The following is an 18,997-nucleotide window of genomic DNA, read 5'->3' as shown; positions in this document are numbered from 1 at the left end:
CAGTTGCCCCAGTTTCCACTAATAAAGTGCTCATCCCAGATATCTCAAAGTGATGTGAAGTTGACTCAAAAGCAAAGGCTATAGCAGTTCAATACAAGTTCCAAACAGCCCCTACCAAGATGGAAGGGTTTTAGTCATGGGCCCACCATAAATCTGGTATCTGAGGACAAGCTGAGATAAGTTCAGAAAAGCTCACAACCAGGTTGGCCAAAGGGTCATGATTATTATTGTTGATGTTCTACATGTATCAAAGACAATCTTCTATGGACTGTGATCTGCATTGGTGGAGGGAGGGTCAACACTGATCATAGGATTCTTAAAGCATCAACTTGTAAATTGTAGCCTTGTAAATTGTGCACTTTGAATTAATTTGAGGGGGAGGTAAGACTAGTTAGCAGCTCTTGCAAAACCATATTTGGGAGTTTTAATGCACTGTCAGCTCAGTGAGAGGCCACAGTGAGACACTTGGAACCTAAAAGACAGATTCTTATGATCATAGAGCAGGAAGAGACCTCAGAGGCACATTAGTTTAGCCCTTTCATCTTATAGGTGAGGAAACTGAGACCCAAGGAAGTGAATTGATTTGGTCAGGGTCATATAGGGAGTACATATTAAAGGGAAGATTCAAACACACTTCCAGTGAGTATCTTTTTTGTTTTGTGCATATCTTAGTTTGTGGTACAGAATAAAGTCAAAAGTTCAAAGCAAAGATTTCTAAACTTTAAGGTACTATGTATATACAAAGTTGGTTATAATTTCTTGGTCTGGACTATAATTTCATCTGTGTAGGGAACTCTCAGAGTGAAAGTTTTTTTCAATCAAAGCATGTCACCAACTCATATGTGATATTATAGTCTTAAGAGAATTGTCTTGGGGTACTGAGAGGCTACGTGATTTGTCCATGGTTACACAAAAAGAAAGAGGGAAGGGTGGGGGGAGCACAAATGAGGTATGAGGTCTAGGGTATTCAGAGAAAGTAGTAGGTAGAGACAGAATTTGAATTAATGTTTAAAGGTAGGCTCTAGATACTCAGGGCAAGGGATGATGAAGTGCAAGAATGCATGTAAGCATGACAAGTGGGAATAAGCCGGGAAGGTTCAGAAGACAGAGAGGATACTAGTTGGGCTGCAGCAGAAGGCTAACATTTAGAAGCAGTGGGAGAATAGGTTAGAAATTTAGTCTGACGCCCAGTGAAGGAAGACCCTGATGGATAATGTAAGAAATTTAGATTTCATTCTGTAAGTACTAGTGAACCATTGAAGGTTTTAAGTTAGTGACATGATCAAAGTCACATTCAGGAAGACTAATCTGGGTGCAGTGTTCTGGATGGAGCAGAGGAGAAATTCTGGAAGACACTGGACACAGAGATTCTGGAAGAGGGGAGATGAGCTAGGAGGTGGTTGTGTAGCTTTTCTTATTGCAGTATTTGAAAGTGGAGTGTATTCTGTGTTACTCAAGTACGGTCTCTATATTAAATAAAGTGTTTTTTTTTTAACTATATGGATTTTTTTTAGTTTCTATATATAATTTCACTGGTGGGGAAATTCCCAGTGGGGAAACTTCTTCTCCTGGTGCAGAACAGCAACTTTTCTACATCTTATAGCTGTAGAGTTGCCAGGGGCCACCCAGAGGGTAAGTGATATGCCCACAGTCACACAGTATGAGCCAGAGCTGCAGCTTAAAGTCAGGCTTTCCTAACTCACACCTGGTCCTGTCTTCACACCACTGAGCCTTATCATGTATACATTTTAATAATCCTCTTCTAATTCTGAATATACGAAAGAAAGATCCAGCTTTATGCTTTAGATTCATCGACAGGATTTCAAAGAGGGTCCTCATTTTATTTTCATCCTTTTTGTTTCCATAGCTTTGAAATGGAAGCATTTGTTCATTTTGATCTAATTCGGGTTAGGGCCTTTAGTTTGAATACATTAAACATATCAGCCAAAGGGAAGCTTTCAATCTACTAATTCTTATTATTTGCCTCTAAAATAAAAAGGTGCACCAGGTCTTGGACATGGGGACTGAAAGGACCCACAATTCTACTGCTGCACTTCAGATTTTAGTGTCCTTCACAGAGACACTCATAAATAATTCCACTGCCAATAGAATGTAAGTTTCTTGAGGAGAGGGGTTGCTTTAATTATTATTATTATTTTTTTGCATCCCTAGTGCCTATCACAGTACTAAGTACGTAGGAAGCCTTCATAAGGCCAGCTAGGTGGTGCAGTGTATAGAGTCCTGGGCCTGAAGTTGGGAAGACTTCAATCTGAGTTCAAATCTGGCCTCAAACACTAACTAGCTGTGGAACCCTAGAAAACTCACTTAACATTGTTTGCCTCACTTTCCTCAGCTGTAAAATGAGCTGCAGAAGGAAATGGCAAACCACTCCAGGATCTTTGCCAAGAAAATCCCAAATGGGTTCACAAAGATCCAGACACAACTGAACAAAAACCAAAGCCTTAATAAATACTTACTAACCAGTTGATTGAAAGCAGTGCTGGAAAATGTTATTTTAATCATTGATGAATATAGACCTTCATTTTCTCAGAGGAAGCAAAGAAACCATTTAAAAAAATCTATTCATTGGAGAACAGATTAGAAAGTTTTGACCAGTGTTGGGTAGCACCAAGGGAACAGAAATCACCACCAGGTGATGCCGATTCTAAGCTCATAAGCCAAGGTTTGCTGAGGCCCTGAACTACCTAAAGCAGAGCCTCACTTCCCAAGTATAGGAGTAGACAGGAAGTGAGCCAGAACTTCAGCTCAGTCTCTGGGGTCTCCACTCCAAAGATATTTGCCCCATTTTCCTTTTGTTACCTTTCTGGCTTATCAAAAGTGAGACAAGTGAGGGACTTTAAGTGTTCTAATACTTAAGGGAAAGGGCAAAACCCAACCCGGTGAGGCATTTTATTTCTCAAAATTGCCTTCTTTCCTTTGGCCTAGGAGGCCAGAGATGGATAGTTGATTGGGAGAAGACTTTGAGGCCAGGCGGTAGAGAAGCCTCGGGGGAAGTTGGCTAGAAATCCATTCTCTCAGAAGAAAGCCTTTGGGCTGTTTTTAGCTGTCAGATCCATTTCTGATATGCAACTTCTCTCTCCTCCCCACCCCTTCCCAAATGTGATTATGCTTCTGTAATATGGGTTGTAAATTAGGTTAAATTCATTGTGTGGTGCTGAGGCAGGGTAATCAGAGCCCTGGGAGAGCAGGTGTTGTTGCTTTAAAGTGGTTTCTGGGAATTAGGACAAGCGGCTTTGTGGCTCAGACTCTCTTAGAAAAGATATTTTAAAATGTGTTGAGACAAAGTAAATTCATTTTGTCATATAGGCAGCTTCTTAGATGAAATTTGGATCTGGGTTAATTGTGCCATCCCTCTACCTCTCAGGTTGCAAAAACTGAAATTGGGGTTGTTGATAACTGACCACCAGGGGGTGCTGTGGTGCAATGTTGAAGTTTTAAACTTAGTTGTTAAGGCTGATATTTGCTTTGAGGCTATAGGTAGGGCAAAGGTTCTTTTTTAAAATTTTTATTTATTTTTTAAATTTTTGGCAAGGTTTCTTAACATGTCTTATTTTGGTGGATCTCCCTGGCAGCCTGGTGAAACTTGGGGGCCCCTTATCAGAATAATGTTTTACGTTTATAAAATATATAGGATTACAATAATAGGAAATATTGAATATAGTTGAAATATTGAAATGTTGTTATTCAAATATAATTAAAAGAACAAATGAATCAACTTCATGGGCTTTAGGTTAGGAACCCCTGCTAGGATTTAGTGCTTTTAAGGTGGAAGTTAAGAGTAGTTGTGAAGCAGAAAGGAACTGCTATTATGAAGGTTGGCTCCCTCGCTGGTTCTAGAAACGCTCTGACATCCCGGCATGATCTGGATCCAACAATGGAGACAGAGAAGGAGTGATCACATAGGTGAGAAGAGAACCAGGAAAGAGTGGGGTCCTGAAGAGCTGGAGAGAAGAGAGTATCACGGAGGGAAGAGTGATCAACAGCATCAAAAGCTGCACAGAGGTCAGGAATCAAAACTGAGAAAAGAGCCTTTGAATTTGTCAGCAGTAACATTGGAAAGAGCAGTTTCAGTGGAATGATAAGGTTGGAAGCCAGTTGGAAGGGGTTAAGAATAGAGGTGAAGTAGGGATGGATTTACTTGATCAAACTGATAGAGAGGTGTCCCAAAGAATTACAAGACCCAATGACTCAGTTTCCTAAGTTTTATTAAAATACTGTGAGGCCACAGGGAGATACCAAGGAGATAAATGTCTCATTTTGGGAGATGGAAATGGTTATATTCATAGTGAGAAAAAGTAGGTTATCTGCTCATTATCTTAATCTCCTCCTTAAGGAGGTACGTGGGAGGTTTTATCCTAATTTGGACTTCCTAGAGTCCTAAGACAACCCACAAGGCATGTACCTTTTTCCTTGGAGGTGTGTTTTGGGGGTTTTACACATCCATCATAAGGTGAACCTAAGGACACATTTGGTCCTTTCAGCGCATGTTCCTATTGACATGCTTAAATTTGTCAGACCCAGATCTTTTTACTTAAGATCTGGTTTCTAGGTGTCTTGTCGTCTAGGAATATTAATGGATTTTAATGGTTAATGGTCCCTGGTACTGTTTCTGTTGTTGGTATTGGTTGACAGGGATGTTGAAACCTCTTGCTTACAGTACTGTTGATAAGAACACAAACCTTAGTTTCTTCCTTAACCCTTTTAGGTACTATTGACCTTAGGTTATCTGTTAACAACTTTTAGTTACAGTTGATAGGTTATCTATTAGCCCCTTTTAGAGCTCAGATCTTAGGTTGTCTGTTAGCCTTTTTTAGCCTCCTCCATCAGAGGTAGAGGAGAGAAAGTGGAGGCACCTATTGTAAACAGCATTTTCTAGGAGTTTAGCCACAAAAGGGCAAAAGAGATATATAGGACAATAATTATCAAGAATATAATGGTCCAGTGAGAGGATTTTTTTTTTCCAGAATGGGAGAGACATGGACATTTTGCAGGCAGTAGAGAATGAACCAGTAGACAGAGACACTGAAAATAAGTGGCGGACTAGAGATGACAGAAGGGGCAATCTATTGGAAGAGAATGTGATCACTTGAGCAGGAAGAAGGATTAGTTAGCCTGGGTAAGGAGTAAAGTCATCTCATCATATGAGACAGAGGTGAAGGAGGAGATCGTAGTAGAAGGAATATGAGTGATGTGAAATATAGAGGAGGGGAGAAGGAGTTCATGGTGAATGACCTCAATTTTTTTCTGTAAAATATGAGGCAAGGTTTTTAGCTGAGAGGGAAGGGACAGAGGGGATCATGAGAAGTTTAAGGCAGAGTGGAAAGATTTGGAAGAACTTTTATAGAGAGCGGGATGATGGGTAGATAATGGAAGTTTAATATGATTGCCTAGCAGCTATGAGGGCCCTATTGAGGTTGTGAAATGGACTCAGAATGATTACATGATTTTCTCTACCCTCCTTCAGCAGCATGTGTGTAAGGATGAAGGTGATGTGGGATAGTGGGAGTGATCCAAAGTTGAAGCTCAGCAGGGTATCATCAGTGAGATGATAGAGGGTCAAGGGATTTAAGAGAGGAGGGCAATGGAAAGTTGAGTTGATTTGCCAAGGGGTCAAGATGGGGAAAAGAGGAGAGAGTGGCTAGTACAAGAGAGATGATCTGGGAGAGGATTGAGGAATCATGAGATTGGAGGTCATGGTGCAAATGAATAGTCAGGTTTTGTAAGGGAAGGGAGAGGAAAAAATGAAAAAGCAATAGATTACAGTCATATAAGGGGATTTTGGTACATATATGGGTGATGGCAAAATCAATGGTATGACTATCTTTGTATATGACTGAGGTGAGTGCAGGAATAGATCATGGGAAGTCAGTAGGATCAAGAACTGAGTGGCTAGGTTGTTTGAGAGAGAGTCAGTACATATATTAAAGTCCCCTTGCATGAAGGTAAGAGTTGAGTGGGAGAGAAAAATTGTGAGTCATGTATAAATGCATTAAGGGAGGAATGGGAGTGACCTCCAGGTCTATAGACATCAGCTACCAAGGTTTTGGTTGGGTGGTAAATATAAACAGCATAAACCCCAAGGGAGATGTTACTGAATGATAGAGGGAGGGAGAGAACCTTGAAGTTGCAATGGGGAGCAAGGAGTTTTATAACTCCCCTGCCTCTACTTCTTCGCTTATCTATTTGTAGTCTTATTGCTTCTCTTCCCCACCCCTTACCCCATTGAAGTTCCTTCAGTCCAGAGATTGATCTTATTTTGTTGACCTATCTTTAGTTCCAGGTACAACTTTTTTAGTTGGATTGGATTAGATTGGAAAAAATAATGATATTTTAAAAAGCTTCCTTAAGGGGAGGGGAGGGGAGGGGGGAGATTTCTAAGTTTTATGCTATTTGTTTTTACTTCTTAGGTGGTTGCTACACTTGGAACCACTCCTTGCTGTTCATTTGACAATCTATTAGAACTGGGTCCTATTTGTAAGTATTCACTTAATTTTTTCTCATGCTTTTGGAAATGTTTATTTGCTGGGTAGAATATCTACTATTTTCAGCTCCAAGTTTTTTACCTCCTTCCAAGTGAGCTTCACAACTAAATTCAGCCTTGTTTCAGAATTTAAAAGTCAAAGTATACATACATACACATACACACACACACACACACACACACACATATATATATATATATATATATATATATATATATATACATAAACTGTACACTATGCCCAAAGACTTGTGCTAGGCACTGGAGATAGGAAGATTAAAAAAAAAGACAGTATTCCTACCCTCAGAAATCTTACATTCTATTAGAAATAATGTAGCCTTAGTTGTGCTTCTTTCTAATGTGGTCTTTGTGTAGCTTTCTTGTATTTGCAATATAAACAGTTCAGAAACAATGAACAATTCAGGAGGTCAGGAGTTCAGAATTAGAAATCGTTGGCTGGGCTAGCGTTGACCTTTGTATTATTTATGAAGAAAGAATTTGATGCTTTAATGGTGTGCCAGGATTACTAGAAAATGCTTACTCTACTGAAGAGAAAAAAAATATTTTTTAAGGCTTCAGAAGTAAGTGACATTTTCATAAATTGATATTCTTTAACGCATCAGACCAGTGGTGGGAACCACACCCAGTATCTGTACCTCTGGGGGCCTGTTTTCATGTTTAAACCAGGCCTAGAAGCTAGCCCACTGGAACTTTCTAATGAACTTTCCTTTATTTTCCTGAGTCTCCTCATTCCTTTTAGGGTAAAATTACAGGTTCTGCTTGCCTCCATAAACCATTCTACTACCTAGAGAGGTTTTTAGGTCTTTAAAAGCTACAAAGCTTTGGGAAACATGCAAGGGGTGTGTGTGTGTGTATGGGTAAAATGGCAGACTAAAAGGGGCAAATTTAACAAATTATAATAAACCTTTCTACCACTTCATACTTGTCCCAGGCTCCTGGATATGATGGAAAAAGTGGTGGCTTTGAAGTCAGAGAACCTAGGCTCAAACACTAGCTTGGCTACTTATCCTTAACTTCACTGTAAACTAAGGGAGTTAGACCAAGTGACCTATAAAATTGTTTACAGCTCCATGTCTTTGATGCTACAAACTATGAGATCTCGACTTTATTATTTCTTGATTTATAAGCCTTATAAATGGGACCTTAGAGCTGAAGTAGCCCAATCCTTCAGAAAACTGAGGCCCACCCAGAGGGATTCAACTTGCTCCAAGTCACACAAATAGGAAGTGGCATCATTAGGATTAGCATTCAGGTCTTCTTAGTCTGAGTTTAGTGCTCTTTCTACTGTAATGCTGCCTCCATCTTTCTACTTTTCTGACTTCCTTACAATGCTCGTTCTTGTTGGTTCATCTCTAGTTCTTATTAGGAATTTCAACTACAGGTTGTAAGCTGTTAGGAATGGGTTCCCTATGCCTCCAGTTTTTGCATAGGTACCTGGGATTTGGGGTTCTCTCCTGGTTCAATCAATGCACAGGGTATCTCAAGTTGTTTTTTCCTTGGGCTTCGGACCTCATGCTTCTCTTATCATTGCTTTAGAAATATTAACAGTTCATAGTCTGAGAATTTATTTTTTACTATCTTATCTCTGTCTTCTCTATTTCTTGTAACAATGCTACTAGTTGGTTCTTAAGACCTTCATTTACCCCTAGTGCCTAAAATAGGTGCTAGATCCTGTGGCCAATAGCTCTGAGGATAGGCCTCCATCACCCCTTACATGAGCCTGAGCCACCCATGCTTTCTCTTAGACTTATCTTCTCTTTCACATTGCCCTGTGGCCTACTCCTAGCTCTTTCCTTTAACATTGGTCAAACATTCAAGTATACCCTAGGGCCAATGGAGAATGGCTACATGTACTTGCTTTCAGTTACTGTTTTCTATCACTTTCTTATTTCTAGATACTGAATAGTTGCTCCTACTGAGCTTTTGGCCCTTTAGAACTGGATTCATAGACTACATAGCTTTCTAACTAGAATTACCAAAAAAAATTTTTCTTACAGTATATGTTAGCTCAACATACTATTGCCTTCTCCCATGTCTACAATAATCAATTTCCTACATGTTCTAATTATGGAGTAGTCTATTCATGAATAAAGGTTTCCATCTTAGATCTATACTTTGCAGTACTTTGCTAGCCTGGTTGGAGTTTACAGTATATATTTCAAGGTAATACAACTTCATTTCTTTAAAGACAGTCCGTGATTCACACTTCTTGCTCATTCAGATTGAACTTACTCCTGGATCTCTTAGATTTTTCAGTCTATCAACAAAGTATCTTTTCTTTGCCCTAGTACATCCAACTGAAGAATCAGATGGCCCTGTACTCCTAAAATTTCATTTTCGGCCTGAGCTATTAGAAACCCCAGACACCATGGAAATAGCTTTATGGATGGAGAACATTGCTCTAGAGTGGGCCAAATCTGGCCTCAAGTGAAGGCCAAGAAACTGTTTCCCAGTATGGACAAAGGCCAATTTGACACCAACTTTTAGGAGCTATCGCTAGAGAAGGCATAGGGCATGAAACTTTTCCTAGACAACTAGTATCTGGCCAATCTTTTAGGGCAAAATGTTAAATGGGTGACAATTGGCTACTTGTTAAGACTAGACCACCCAAATGTGCTTTCTCAATGCTCCAACCATACATTCCTTCCTACAATATCTCACTAGGAGTGAGTGGGGTTCTCTTATAGTCAAGGGATGAGTCTATGCATCTATACAGTTTCAAGGCAAGGAGCTGAGAGAATCAACAGCTGCTATCACTTGTGATCCTTCCTATCCAAAGATGACATTAATCAGCTGCCTCTTTCCCACCCCCACTTATGTACATTTTGGATTATTGTTCTACTCGTTGTTTTTCCCAGAAGGAAGGATGGCTTTGAGTTGACCCATTTCCATTCACGCTCATTCCACCCTGCCATGTGACTGGGAGCATTCACTTGTGAGAACAGCTGGCCTGGCTGCAGGGTCCCTGGTCACAGAACGAAGTGAGGCTAACTGGCCCAGACGGGGATGGAAGCCATGACTTTGGCCTCATTAGCACTGAGCTCTAATCAAGTGCAGTAAACAACCCAAGCTGGGCTGGTCTCCCAAAGGAACTGAATGTCCTGGCCCTCAGCCTGCTTATATAACTCCCTGCAGCTATCATATTCAGAGACTGCCCGAGGGCTCCAGTGGGGCCGAGTCCAGCGGGCCCCTCTTGTGACCTCTGCACAGGTGTTACAGTCTTGTTTCATGAGATCTGCCAGCTTGAAAGAACCATGGGGGTCAGATCGAGTCCAGGTCATTACTTTGATCTAGTATTTAATTACTTTTAAAAGCTTTCTTGTATGTGGCCAGAAACCAAGTTGTAATTTGTTTGGCACCATAAAGGGATGTCCATTGTGGAAATACACCGATAGGCAGCATGGTACACTGGGAAGTACTTTTATTTATTTATTTTTGAGTTGGAGAAGCTGAGTTTGAATCTCTGCCCTGTCACTACCTGTACACAGTTGCAACTTTGGACAAGCAATTTCACCTCTCTTAGCCCCAGTTTCTTCTTCCGAAAAATGAGGGGATAGGATTAGATGGTTTCCAAAGTCACTCCCAGCTCTAAATCCATTCATCTCCCTGGTGCTCAGTTTCCTCTTCTTTAAAATAAGGAGGTGGGATGAGAATGCTTCCCTCCCCTTCAGCTCTAACTTCCTGTTCTCACTGGGCCTCAGTTTCTTCCACTGTAAAATGAGGGCTGGGGACCCAGCGACCTCTGAGCTCTCTTCCAACTCCAAACCCTTGATCCTGTGATTTGACATCAGAGAATTCTAAACTCTGTTTATCTACTGCAGAAATTTTCAAAGTTGAGTATTGTTTTGGCTAAAATATTGAATAAGCACTCATTGCTGAGTGTTTTCCAAGTTGAAACTACATCTTTTTTAGTGTCCAGAGCTGATGTCCCACAGCGTCAATAGGCTAAAAACAATTTACATTTATGTGGCACTATGCCTGATAAAGGACTTGAATATAAACAGACTCATTTAATCCCTGAAGAGACTATGTTGAGGTAGATGGTAGATGTGCAAAGTGAGGTTCCTCATCAACATGACTTGTTCCAGGTTTCACAGGAAATAAGTGATAGAGGTAGTTCTTAAATCTAAGTCTTCTGAATTCAAGTCCCATGTTTTGTGCCCTTCTGCATCCTCCCTTCCCGCCTCCCCCCCCCCCAGCCCCCACTATCCAATACTTCCTCTTGGTAAAAAGCTGCTGTGATTAAAAGTGATGATTCACTAGCCACACAGAAGACAAATTTGAACATAGTTTTCTGAAAATTGCTGCTTTAGAAATTAAATTTCATTTGAAATTCTATGTTATTATTGTTCTTCAGAGACCTCTTTTTTTTTTTTTAACAGGGCAATGGGGTTAAGTGACTTGCCCAGGGTCACACAGCTAGTAAGTGTTAAGTGTCTGAGGCCGGATTTGAACTCAGGAACTCCTGAATCCAGGGCTGGTGCTTTATCCACTGCGCCACCTAGCCACCCCCAGAGACCTCTTTTGATTGGTCTGCTTAAACAAGTTAATTTCCTGGCAGTTCCTATTCAGAAAAAGATCACAAGTGGGGGAAAAAACGGATGACTAAAATCAAACTTCAGGCACGTTTTGAGAACAGCCTGGAAGAGGGCAGGTCAGTGCTGAGAGTGGAGGGACAGCAGATTGCAGAAGCACTGCCTGTGGAAGAGGGAAGGGAGAGCAGAGCCCAGAACAGGGGCAAAGGAAGAGCAGGTCAGTTCTGGGGAAGGATGAGGGAGCTGGTGGCTGAGACTGTCCCAGAGGTGAGAACTATTTGATCAGTCCAATGTGGGGATACATGTAAGCCCTAAAGGTCAAAGGCAGGCAGTGGATGAAAAGCAGGTAAGAAAACTGGAGTTGGGGCTTATGTGAGGAGTGAGGGTCCCAGTTAGCACTAGATGCAGAGCACAGATAATCAAGCATAATGGATTAAGTGGATTTTAAAGGTCAAAGAAGGTAATTGGCCTGAAATTCAAGCAGGCAATCTGAACAGGTGAGAGATGGGGGCCCAGAACCCAGACAAGAATCTAGATTGACTTCATATTCATGACGTTGGATACTACTGCTAAGTCACTTTTAAGTCTACCAAGTCTACCAACATCCTCTTTCTAGAACAAAGATCCTTGATCCTTTTTTATGTCATGGACCCCTTTGGCAGTCTAGTGAAGCCTATGGACCCTTTCTCTGAATAATATATATATATTTATTGTTATTATTATTATTATTATTTTTGGTGAGGAAATTGGGGTCAAGTAACTTGCCCAGGGTCACACAGCTAGTAAGTGTCAAGTGTCTGAGGCCAGATTTGAACTCAGGTCCTCCTGACTCCAGGGCCAGTGCTCCATCCACTACGCCACCTAGTTGCCCCTGAGTAATATTTTTAAAGCAATAAAATACCAAGAATTACAAAGGAAACTGATTATATTGAAATAGTAATCAAAATATTAAAATAATAAGTTCACAGACTTCAGGTTAAGAATCCCTGTTCAAGAAGGATGAAGGACCTTTAGTGGAAGTAGAAAAACTGAAAACAGTCTGTCCCAATTAAATTACCCCAAGTATAAGTGTGGTAAAGTGTCTCCCAACTTTGTGAATATTTGTTGTTGTTAAGTCATTTCAATCATGTCTGATTCTTTATGACCCCATTTGGGGTTCTCTTGGCAAAGATGATGCCATTTTCTTCTCCAACTTATTTTACAGATGAGAAAACTGAGGCAAATTGTTAAGTAACTTGCCTAGGGTTCCATAGCTAGTAAGTGTTTGAGGCCAGATTTGAACTCAGGAACATGAGTTGTCCTGAATCCAGGCCCAGAACTTGATCCACTGTACCACCTAGGTACCCTGTTAATACAGCAGAGGACAGATAGTCTTAGGTTCATCAGTTTAATATCCTTTAAAATTAAAATTTAAAAATGCTAACTTAAAATTTGAAAATCCCTCACCCGTATTGGATAGATAGATAAAACATTTATAATGCACTTGCTTTGTGCCAGGTATATGTGGAGAAGGGGAAGAAAAACAAAAGCCTTGCACAATAAAGCAAAACAAATTCCAGCATTGTCCTTCTCCAAAAATGTATGTCTGATTGTGCATCTTGAATCTGTCACTTCTCTGTCAGGAGGTGGGTGTCATACTCATTGGTCTGAAATTGAGGTTGGTGACTGAATTGGTCAGAGTTCTTCTGTCTTTCAAAGTTGTTTGTCTTTATAATGTTGTTGTCACTGTATAAATTGGTCTCCTATTTTAGCTTGCTTCACACTGTGTCAGTTCATACAAGTCTTCCCAGGTTTCTCTAGAACCATGTCCCTTATTATTTCTTGCAGCCCAATAATATAAATTCACATAAAATAATTTGTTCAGCCACTTCCCAACTGATGGGTACCCCCTCTTAGTTTCCAGGGTTTTTTGCCATTCAAAAAGAACTACTATAAACATTTTTGTACATTTGTACTTTTTCTCTTAATTTAATTTCTTTGAGTTATAAGCTAGTAGTGGCATTGCTAGGACAAAGGGGAAGGTTCAGTGGCTTTGGAGATATTGTTCCACATGTCTTTGTAGAATGGCTGGACCAGTTCTTCACAGCTCCACCAACAGTGAGTTAATTTGACCATTTTACTCCAACTCCTTCAAATTTGGTCATGCTCCTTTTTTCGTCATGTTTTCTAATCAGAGTTGCTTTAATTTTCTTTTCTTTTTTCTTTTTTTTTTTTAAAGTAAGGCAATTGGGGTTAAGTGACTTGCCCAGGGTCACACAGCTAGGAAGTGTTAAGTGTCTGAGGCCAGATTTGAACTCAGGTACTCCTGAATCCAGGGCCGGTGCTTTATCCACTTCGCCATCTAGCTGCCCCCTTTTTTTTCTTTTTAAAAATTTTCTCTATTAGTGATTTGAAACATTTTTTAAAAAATATGGCTGTTCATGCTTTGGATTTCTTCCTTTGAGAACTATGTGTTCATATACTTTCACCTTATTATTTGAGAAGTACCTTCCCATCACTTTTCATTACTTGTATAAAAGTTCCCTCAATGCAGAAAACAGAAGTTGGGGCAAAGAGAGTGAAACAAAATGTGAGTGTTTCTGTTCATAGGTCAGAGCAAAGTATCTTGGCCCAAGAAGTTGTATGAGCATGAAGCCTGATCCAAGACTTTAGTTCTACATAGAAGTTAGGGCCCAGAAGCTGAAGCCCCTTGAGAGCAAGACTATAGGAAGCACTGAGTGGGAGGCCAGGTGGAGCATGGGGGAGCTGGGAAGAGTCTGTAGCATAGAAGCTGCTGAAGAGGGCTTCGCTACCCAGAAAATGTGATGGCTTTTCTCAGAATTAGTGAAGTTCTGCATCTAAAGTAACAAGCTTTGTCCCCTCTATATTTCTCTGTTTTTAAACTTCTGTTTTTGAAACACCTAAGTGACCCATTGTGGACCCATTCCTACAAGGGTCTCTTAACCCTGAACTCACATGAAGTCTGAAATCATCCCTGGCATGGCCTCACCCCAAATGAAACTCCACATCATTCTATATGACCCCAAAGTAGAACTCTGGGGAAAATTTCTCAAGCAAAGTTTTGGGTCTGATTTAAGTGTAGAATTTCCCCAGTAAGGGGCCTCTGCTTTTTTTAAACGGGACTCAATGTAATAATAATAATAATAATAATAATAATAAATTTGATATAAAGCTTACTATGTGCCAGGCACTATGCTAATGTTTTATAATTACTATCTCATTTGATCCTCATAGTAACCCTGGGAGATAGTGCTGCTATAATCCCCATTTTAAAAATGAGGAAACTAAGGCAAACAGATTAAGTGATTTACCTAGGGACACATATCTAGTGAGTGTTTGAGGCCACATTTGAACGTGGGTCTTCCTGACTCCAGGCCCAGTACTCTATCTACTGTGGCACCTAGCTGATATTTACAAAATAAGTACCAGGTATACATCCTCTATCACAAAAAAAATACTTAAAACACAAAGAACTCATGAAGACATATTAATATGTTGTTCAAGGACTATAACTTGTTTAGGCCATCCCTAATCAATGATTGGGTGATCAACTCTACCTCTAATCTACCAATCTCTAATCTAACTATAAGGTTTATTATTAACATACAAACCAGCAGCAGCAGAAAACTCACACAAAAAGGAAACAAGGAGACATGTTCCTACCTCACCACCACTCATGGTTCTCAATCTTGGTCTATTTCTGAGAAATGAAGTTGTGCATATAACCACAACTCAGAAATGGACTCTATCCAGACTAGAGACTGATTCAGAGTAGCCTGAGGGTTCTGTGGTTTTATACTAAAGTAGACAGAGAGATCTGGGTTCATTTGCAAAGGTATCATTCTCAAGGAAACAGATCCCAGGAATCTTGGAATACACCAATCATGAGTAGGTTAGATTGTTTTTCCATCTGCATGTCCATCTTCCTCCCTGTTGGGAAAAGGATTCAGACCCAACCAATTGGCACAACAGAGTTCAAGATGGTTTACAACTTGATGGCATATAATTATGCACTGACTTATGTGGGAGAGGCAATAACTGTGATAGGGGTACAAGGAATAGATATCAATGTATGTTGGAACCATAATAGAGATGGTGGGATGTGAGTTACACTTTGAAAAATAGGATTTAAATGGGGGCATTTGTGAGAATGTTTTGGGGAGGAAAGGGTACTCCAAGTGAATGAAAGAGCATTCTACAACATCTTTAACATCAACAAGCATTAATTAGTGCTTACTTACCAGGTGCCAAGCACAGTGCTAGGCACTAGGGATGTAGAGACAAAAAAACAAACAAAAATTATCCTTGTCATCTAGGAATTTCCATTCTGTTTTGGGAAACAGCAGGCTAAGAGGCAAGAATGAATGTGAGATGCAAGGAGGGAAACTGGAATGACCAGAACACAGAGTTCATATTGGTAAAACAAGTTTGGGTAGATGAAGCTTCAAGATTATTCCTTTTGAAGAATTTGGGCTTGATATAACAGGTAATAGGAGGTCAGTAAGGGCTTCTGGGTAGAGGACTGACATGATGAAAGCAGTGTTTTAGGAGTTCAGTTATTCTCATCAACAAAGATTTATCGCATGCTTACTCTATGGGTCAGCATGGTACATTAGATTTGGAGTCATAATGATGATAATAGGTAGCATTTATATAGACCTTTAAGGTTTGCAAAGTTCTTTACATATGCTGCATTTGATTCTCACAACAACCCTGCAAGGTAGCTGCCCATTTTGCAGAGAAGGAAACTGAAGCTAAGAGACCTTAAGTGACTCACACAACCAGTGTCAGAAGCAAGATTTGAATTCAGGTCTTCCTAACTCCCAATGCAATAATCTCATCTACTATACCATCTAGCTACTCAGAAGGCTCTGGCCTCTTATTACATAATGTGCACTTTGGCAAGCACTTTACAGAGCATATTTCCTCCTTTGTTAATGATGGTGATACTATATGATCTGCTTACCTTATATGATTTGTGTAAAGGTTGAATGAAATGATATATGGGAAAATGCTTTGTAAATGTCAGTGAATTGGGTAAGGAACCACTTACCATTTGCAAGATCCCGTGGGGTTCAGAAATATGATATATTCAAAGCCACAAAACCACTGGGCTTTATAAGTTTGTCCCTCTCAAACATTTCTGTATTTTAGGTAAAAAGGAGAATATTTGGATGCACATTGATGCAGCATATGCAGGAAGTGCCTTCATCTGCCCTGAATTCCGGCATTTTCTGAATGGAGTTGAGGTGAGCATGTATGTCCCTTTGCCTTTAATTTGGATAAGGAAACAGAATGGCAGGTCTTTAAGTATCTTTATGTAGATTGTTTTTGTGGCATGCTTGATTGAGATAGGGATAGGAACTGGACCTGCAATTTCATTAGTACAGGTAAGTGGCAAGTGAGCAGACTCCCTCCACCAATATAGGTTGGCACTTTCTCTATGATTTATAATCTACACCTTTCAGAGCTTGTGATTGGCTCAAGTTTGCACAGCTAGTATGGGTTATGGGGCAAGACTTGAACCAAGGTTTTTCTAGCTTTGACACTCACTCTCTGTCCACTAAAACTGGTTGCCTTTTAAACCTTGTTCATCTAGCCTTTTAATCCACTGCTCTATACACTATGCTGAGTTATATCTCTCCTTGAGTATAGTTATATCTTTTGACTTGAGGACTTAGTTCTCCTGAATATTTTAGCTTTTGCCCTGCAGGCAGGGTTTTGGACCAGATGGTGTCTCTCCATTCACTTTCCAGTTCTAGCATCATTAGGATGTGTACTCTGATGAGATCCCATTTTGCTTTTGAAGGGCTCTCAACAAGTTGGGGTTTCATCTTTCAGAGAGCAAGGTGCACAGGCATCATGGCAGTCCCTGTGATGGACATGACAGCAAGATCCTATCTGTAGCAGACAGGGTTTAATCCTTGGCAATGAGTCATGTGGAATTTGCCTTCAATATCGTGTACTGCTCTTTACCCCTGTCTGACTAAGGAGTTGGCTGCTCTGAGGGTCAGATAAGGGGGCTGAAATTTCCTGCTGCAGCCCTAGGCTCCAAGATAAGACCTTTCTCTCCTGTCAGCCAGAGGAAAATATCACTGTTCTGTAATGAAAGAAGTTTAAACAAAACAGCCACATAGGAGAGAACTAATAAAATTCCGAACAAACAAAACCCTTTTTTAACCTTTTGTTGCCTTTTTATCAGCAAACTAAACTTACTGTAATTTCCTGTCTTTAAAAAAATTACTTTTATTGGAACCTGGTAGGAAATTAAGTAAAGGGTCAGGCTTTATCAGCATAGGAGTTAGGCACCAACTGTCTTGGAGATTTCTCACCTCTGATATTTACACTTTTTCCCTCTTCCTCTGCTGCTCCCTCTGCTTTTTATGCCCTTTTACAAATAAAAGAGAGTTTCATAAAGATATAGAATATTAAGAAAGAGGAATGAGTAGAAGATTACACATGAGATGCGGCTCTGAAATGAGTGGTCTGAGTTTTCAGTTCTTTGTATTTCCACTGCTCCCAGTATTTAGAAGCACCCACAGAATGGATTCAATGTGGGGGGCAGGATGCCCAGTCCTCCATCACAACAGAGGTCATATGCATTGCCAGGTAAAGAAAACAGCTATACCTTTTGCATGTGCCAGAAATTACAGTATTTGTTTGAAGCCATGCTTGAAGTGTTACAATCAGAGCACACAAGTTCTGGCTATGTGTGCTGCTTGGGGGTAATTATTTTAGAACTTAAGAGTTCTTGTTCTTTCCTTGAAGAGAAGCAGGTTGTAACCCTGAGGAAACAGATCATCATAATAGCTTATATTTCGGTAGCCTCGATAGCTTATAAAGCACTTTCCTTACCACAACCCTGTCCGGCAGGTAGGGCAAATATTATTAATGTGTTTATAAATGAGGAAACCCTAATCTTAGAGAAGTTAAATGACTCGCTCATAGGCACACAGATAATAAGAGTGGTGGAACTGGGATCTAGACTTAAGAATCTCCTGACTCTCTATTCTGTGCTCTGCGTATTAGAACACTACTTACTGTATTATTCATTTATTCGTTCAACAAGTATTTTACTATACGTGCTGGGTGCTGAGGGTACAAAGAGAAAAAAAATAGTCCTTGTCCTCAGGAAGAAAAAATTTCTTTGGAAAGACTATATCCTAGGCAAAGCTCCAAGACTTTAAATAGCAAGAAACTAACTGATCTGCATTGATAGCTTCCTCACTAGGAGTTCCATAAACTAATGAAATCATAGATATGGTCAAACAAACAAACAAACCCAAACCCCAAACCCAAACCAAAACTAAGCCAAATTAATTTCAGACTATAATACATCCTGGGTACATTTCTAATTTTTTACACCCAATAATTCTGAAATAAGAATCATCTATATATTCTCAATTTTTAAATACTTCAAAGAACTCCAGTTTCTTCAAAGTGGACACTCCCCCCCCCACAATAATGAGAGTGATTCCTCCATAAATTTATAGATGATGTTTGAGATTTGCTCTAGCCAAAATATTCAGCCTCTTGAAGCAACCTGGTGTTGAGAATACTGTCTAAATAGTGCATTAAATTCCTTCAAAATCAGTAAATTCCTTTGAAATTCATTGAGTAGCAAACAGAAGAACCCATAACAATAATACTATTTGGTAAAAAAAAAAAAAAAACATGGCATTTCATTCTGAAAAGATAAAAACTGGGAAGGGAGATGATCTGACTTTATAGAATCACAGAGGACATATAGAGTCACTATATAGTTGTTTGCCAAAGCCAGGAATCTAAAGGCTAATAACATGCTTTAAAGCTAGAAAGAGTTATCTGAAACACATTATCAAAAATTTGGAGCTAGATGTGATCTTGGAGGCCATGGAGTCCATTTTACAGATGAAGAAACTGAGGCACAGAGAGATTGATTTTCCAGGGTTATACAGCT

General features: G+C 39.9%; 1 protein-coding gene across 5 annotated transcripts in view; it reads left to right on the top strand.

Moving 5' to 3' along the window:
- Nucleotides 1-18,997, top strand: part of DDC (dopa decarboxylase) — a 121,618-nt gene that overhangs the window by 57,456 nt on the left and 45,165 nt on the right. For all 5 annotated transcript variants that reach the window (XM_043975350.1, XM_043975351.1, XM_043975352.1 and 2 more), the window contains 2 exons: nucleotides 6,429-6,495; nucleotides 16,213-16,307. In XM_043975350.1, coding sequence (XP_043831285.1) covers nucleotides 6,429-6,495; nucleotides 16,213-16,307 — 162 coding nt within the window. The remainder of the gene's footprint in view (nucleotides 1-6,428; nucleotides 6,496-16,212; nucleotides 16,308-18,997) is intronic.

This window comes from Dromiciops gliroides, chromosome 1, assembly GCF_019393635.1.
Source record: "Dromiciops gliroides isolate mDroGli1 chromosome 1, mDroGli1.pri, whole genome shotgun sequence".
NCBI lineage: Eukaryota > Metazoa > Chordata > Mammalia > Microbiotheria > Microbiotheriidae > Dromiciops > Dromiciops gliroides.
This window is presented reverse-complemented; position numbering and strand designations above follow the sequence as displayed.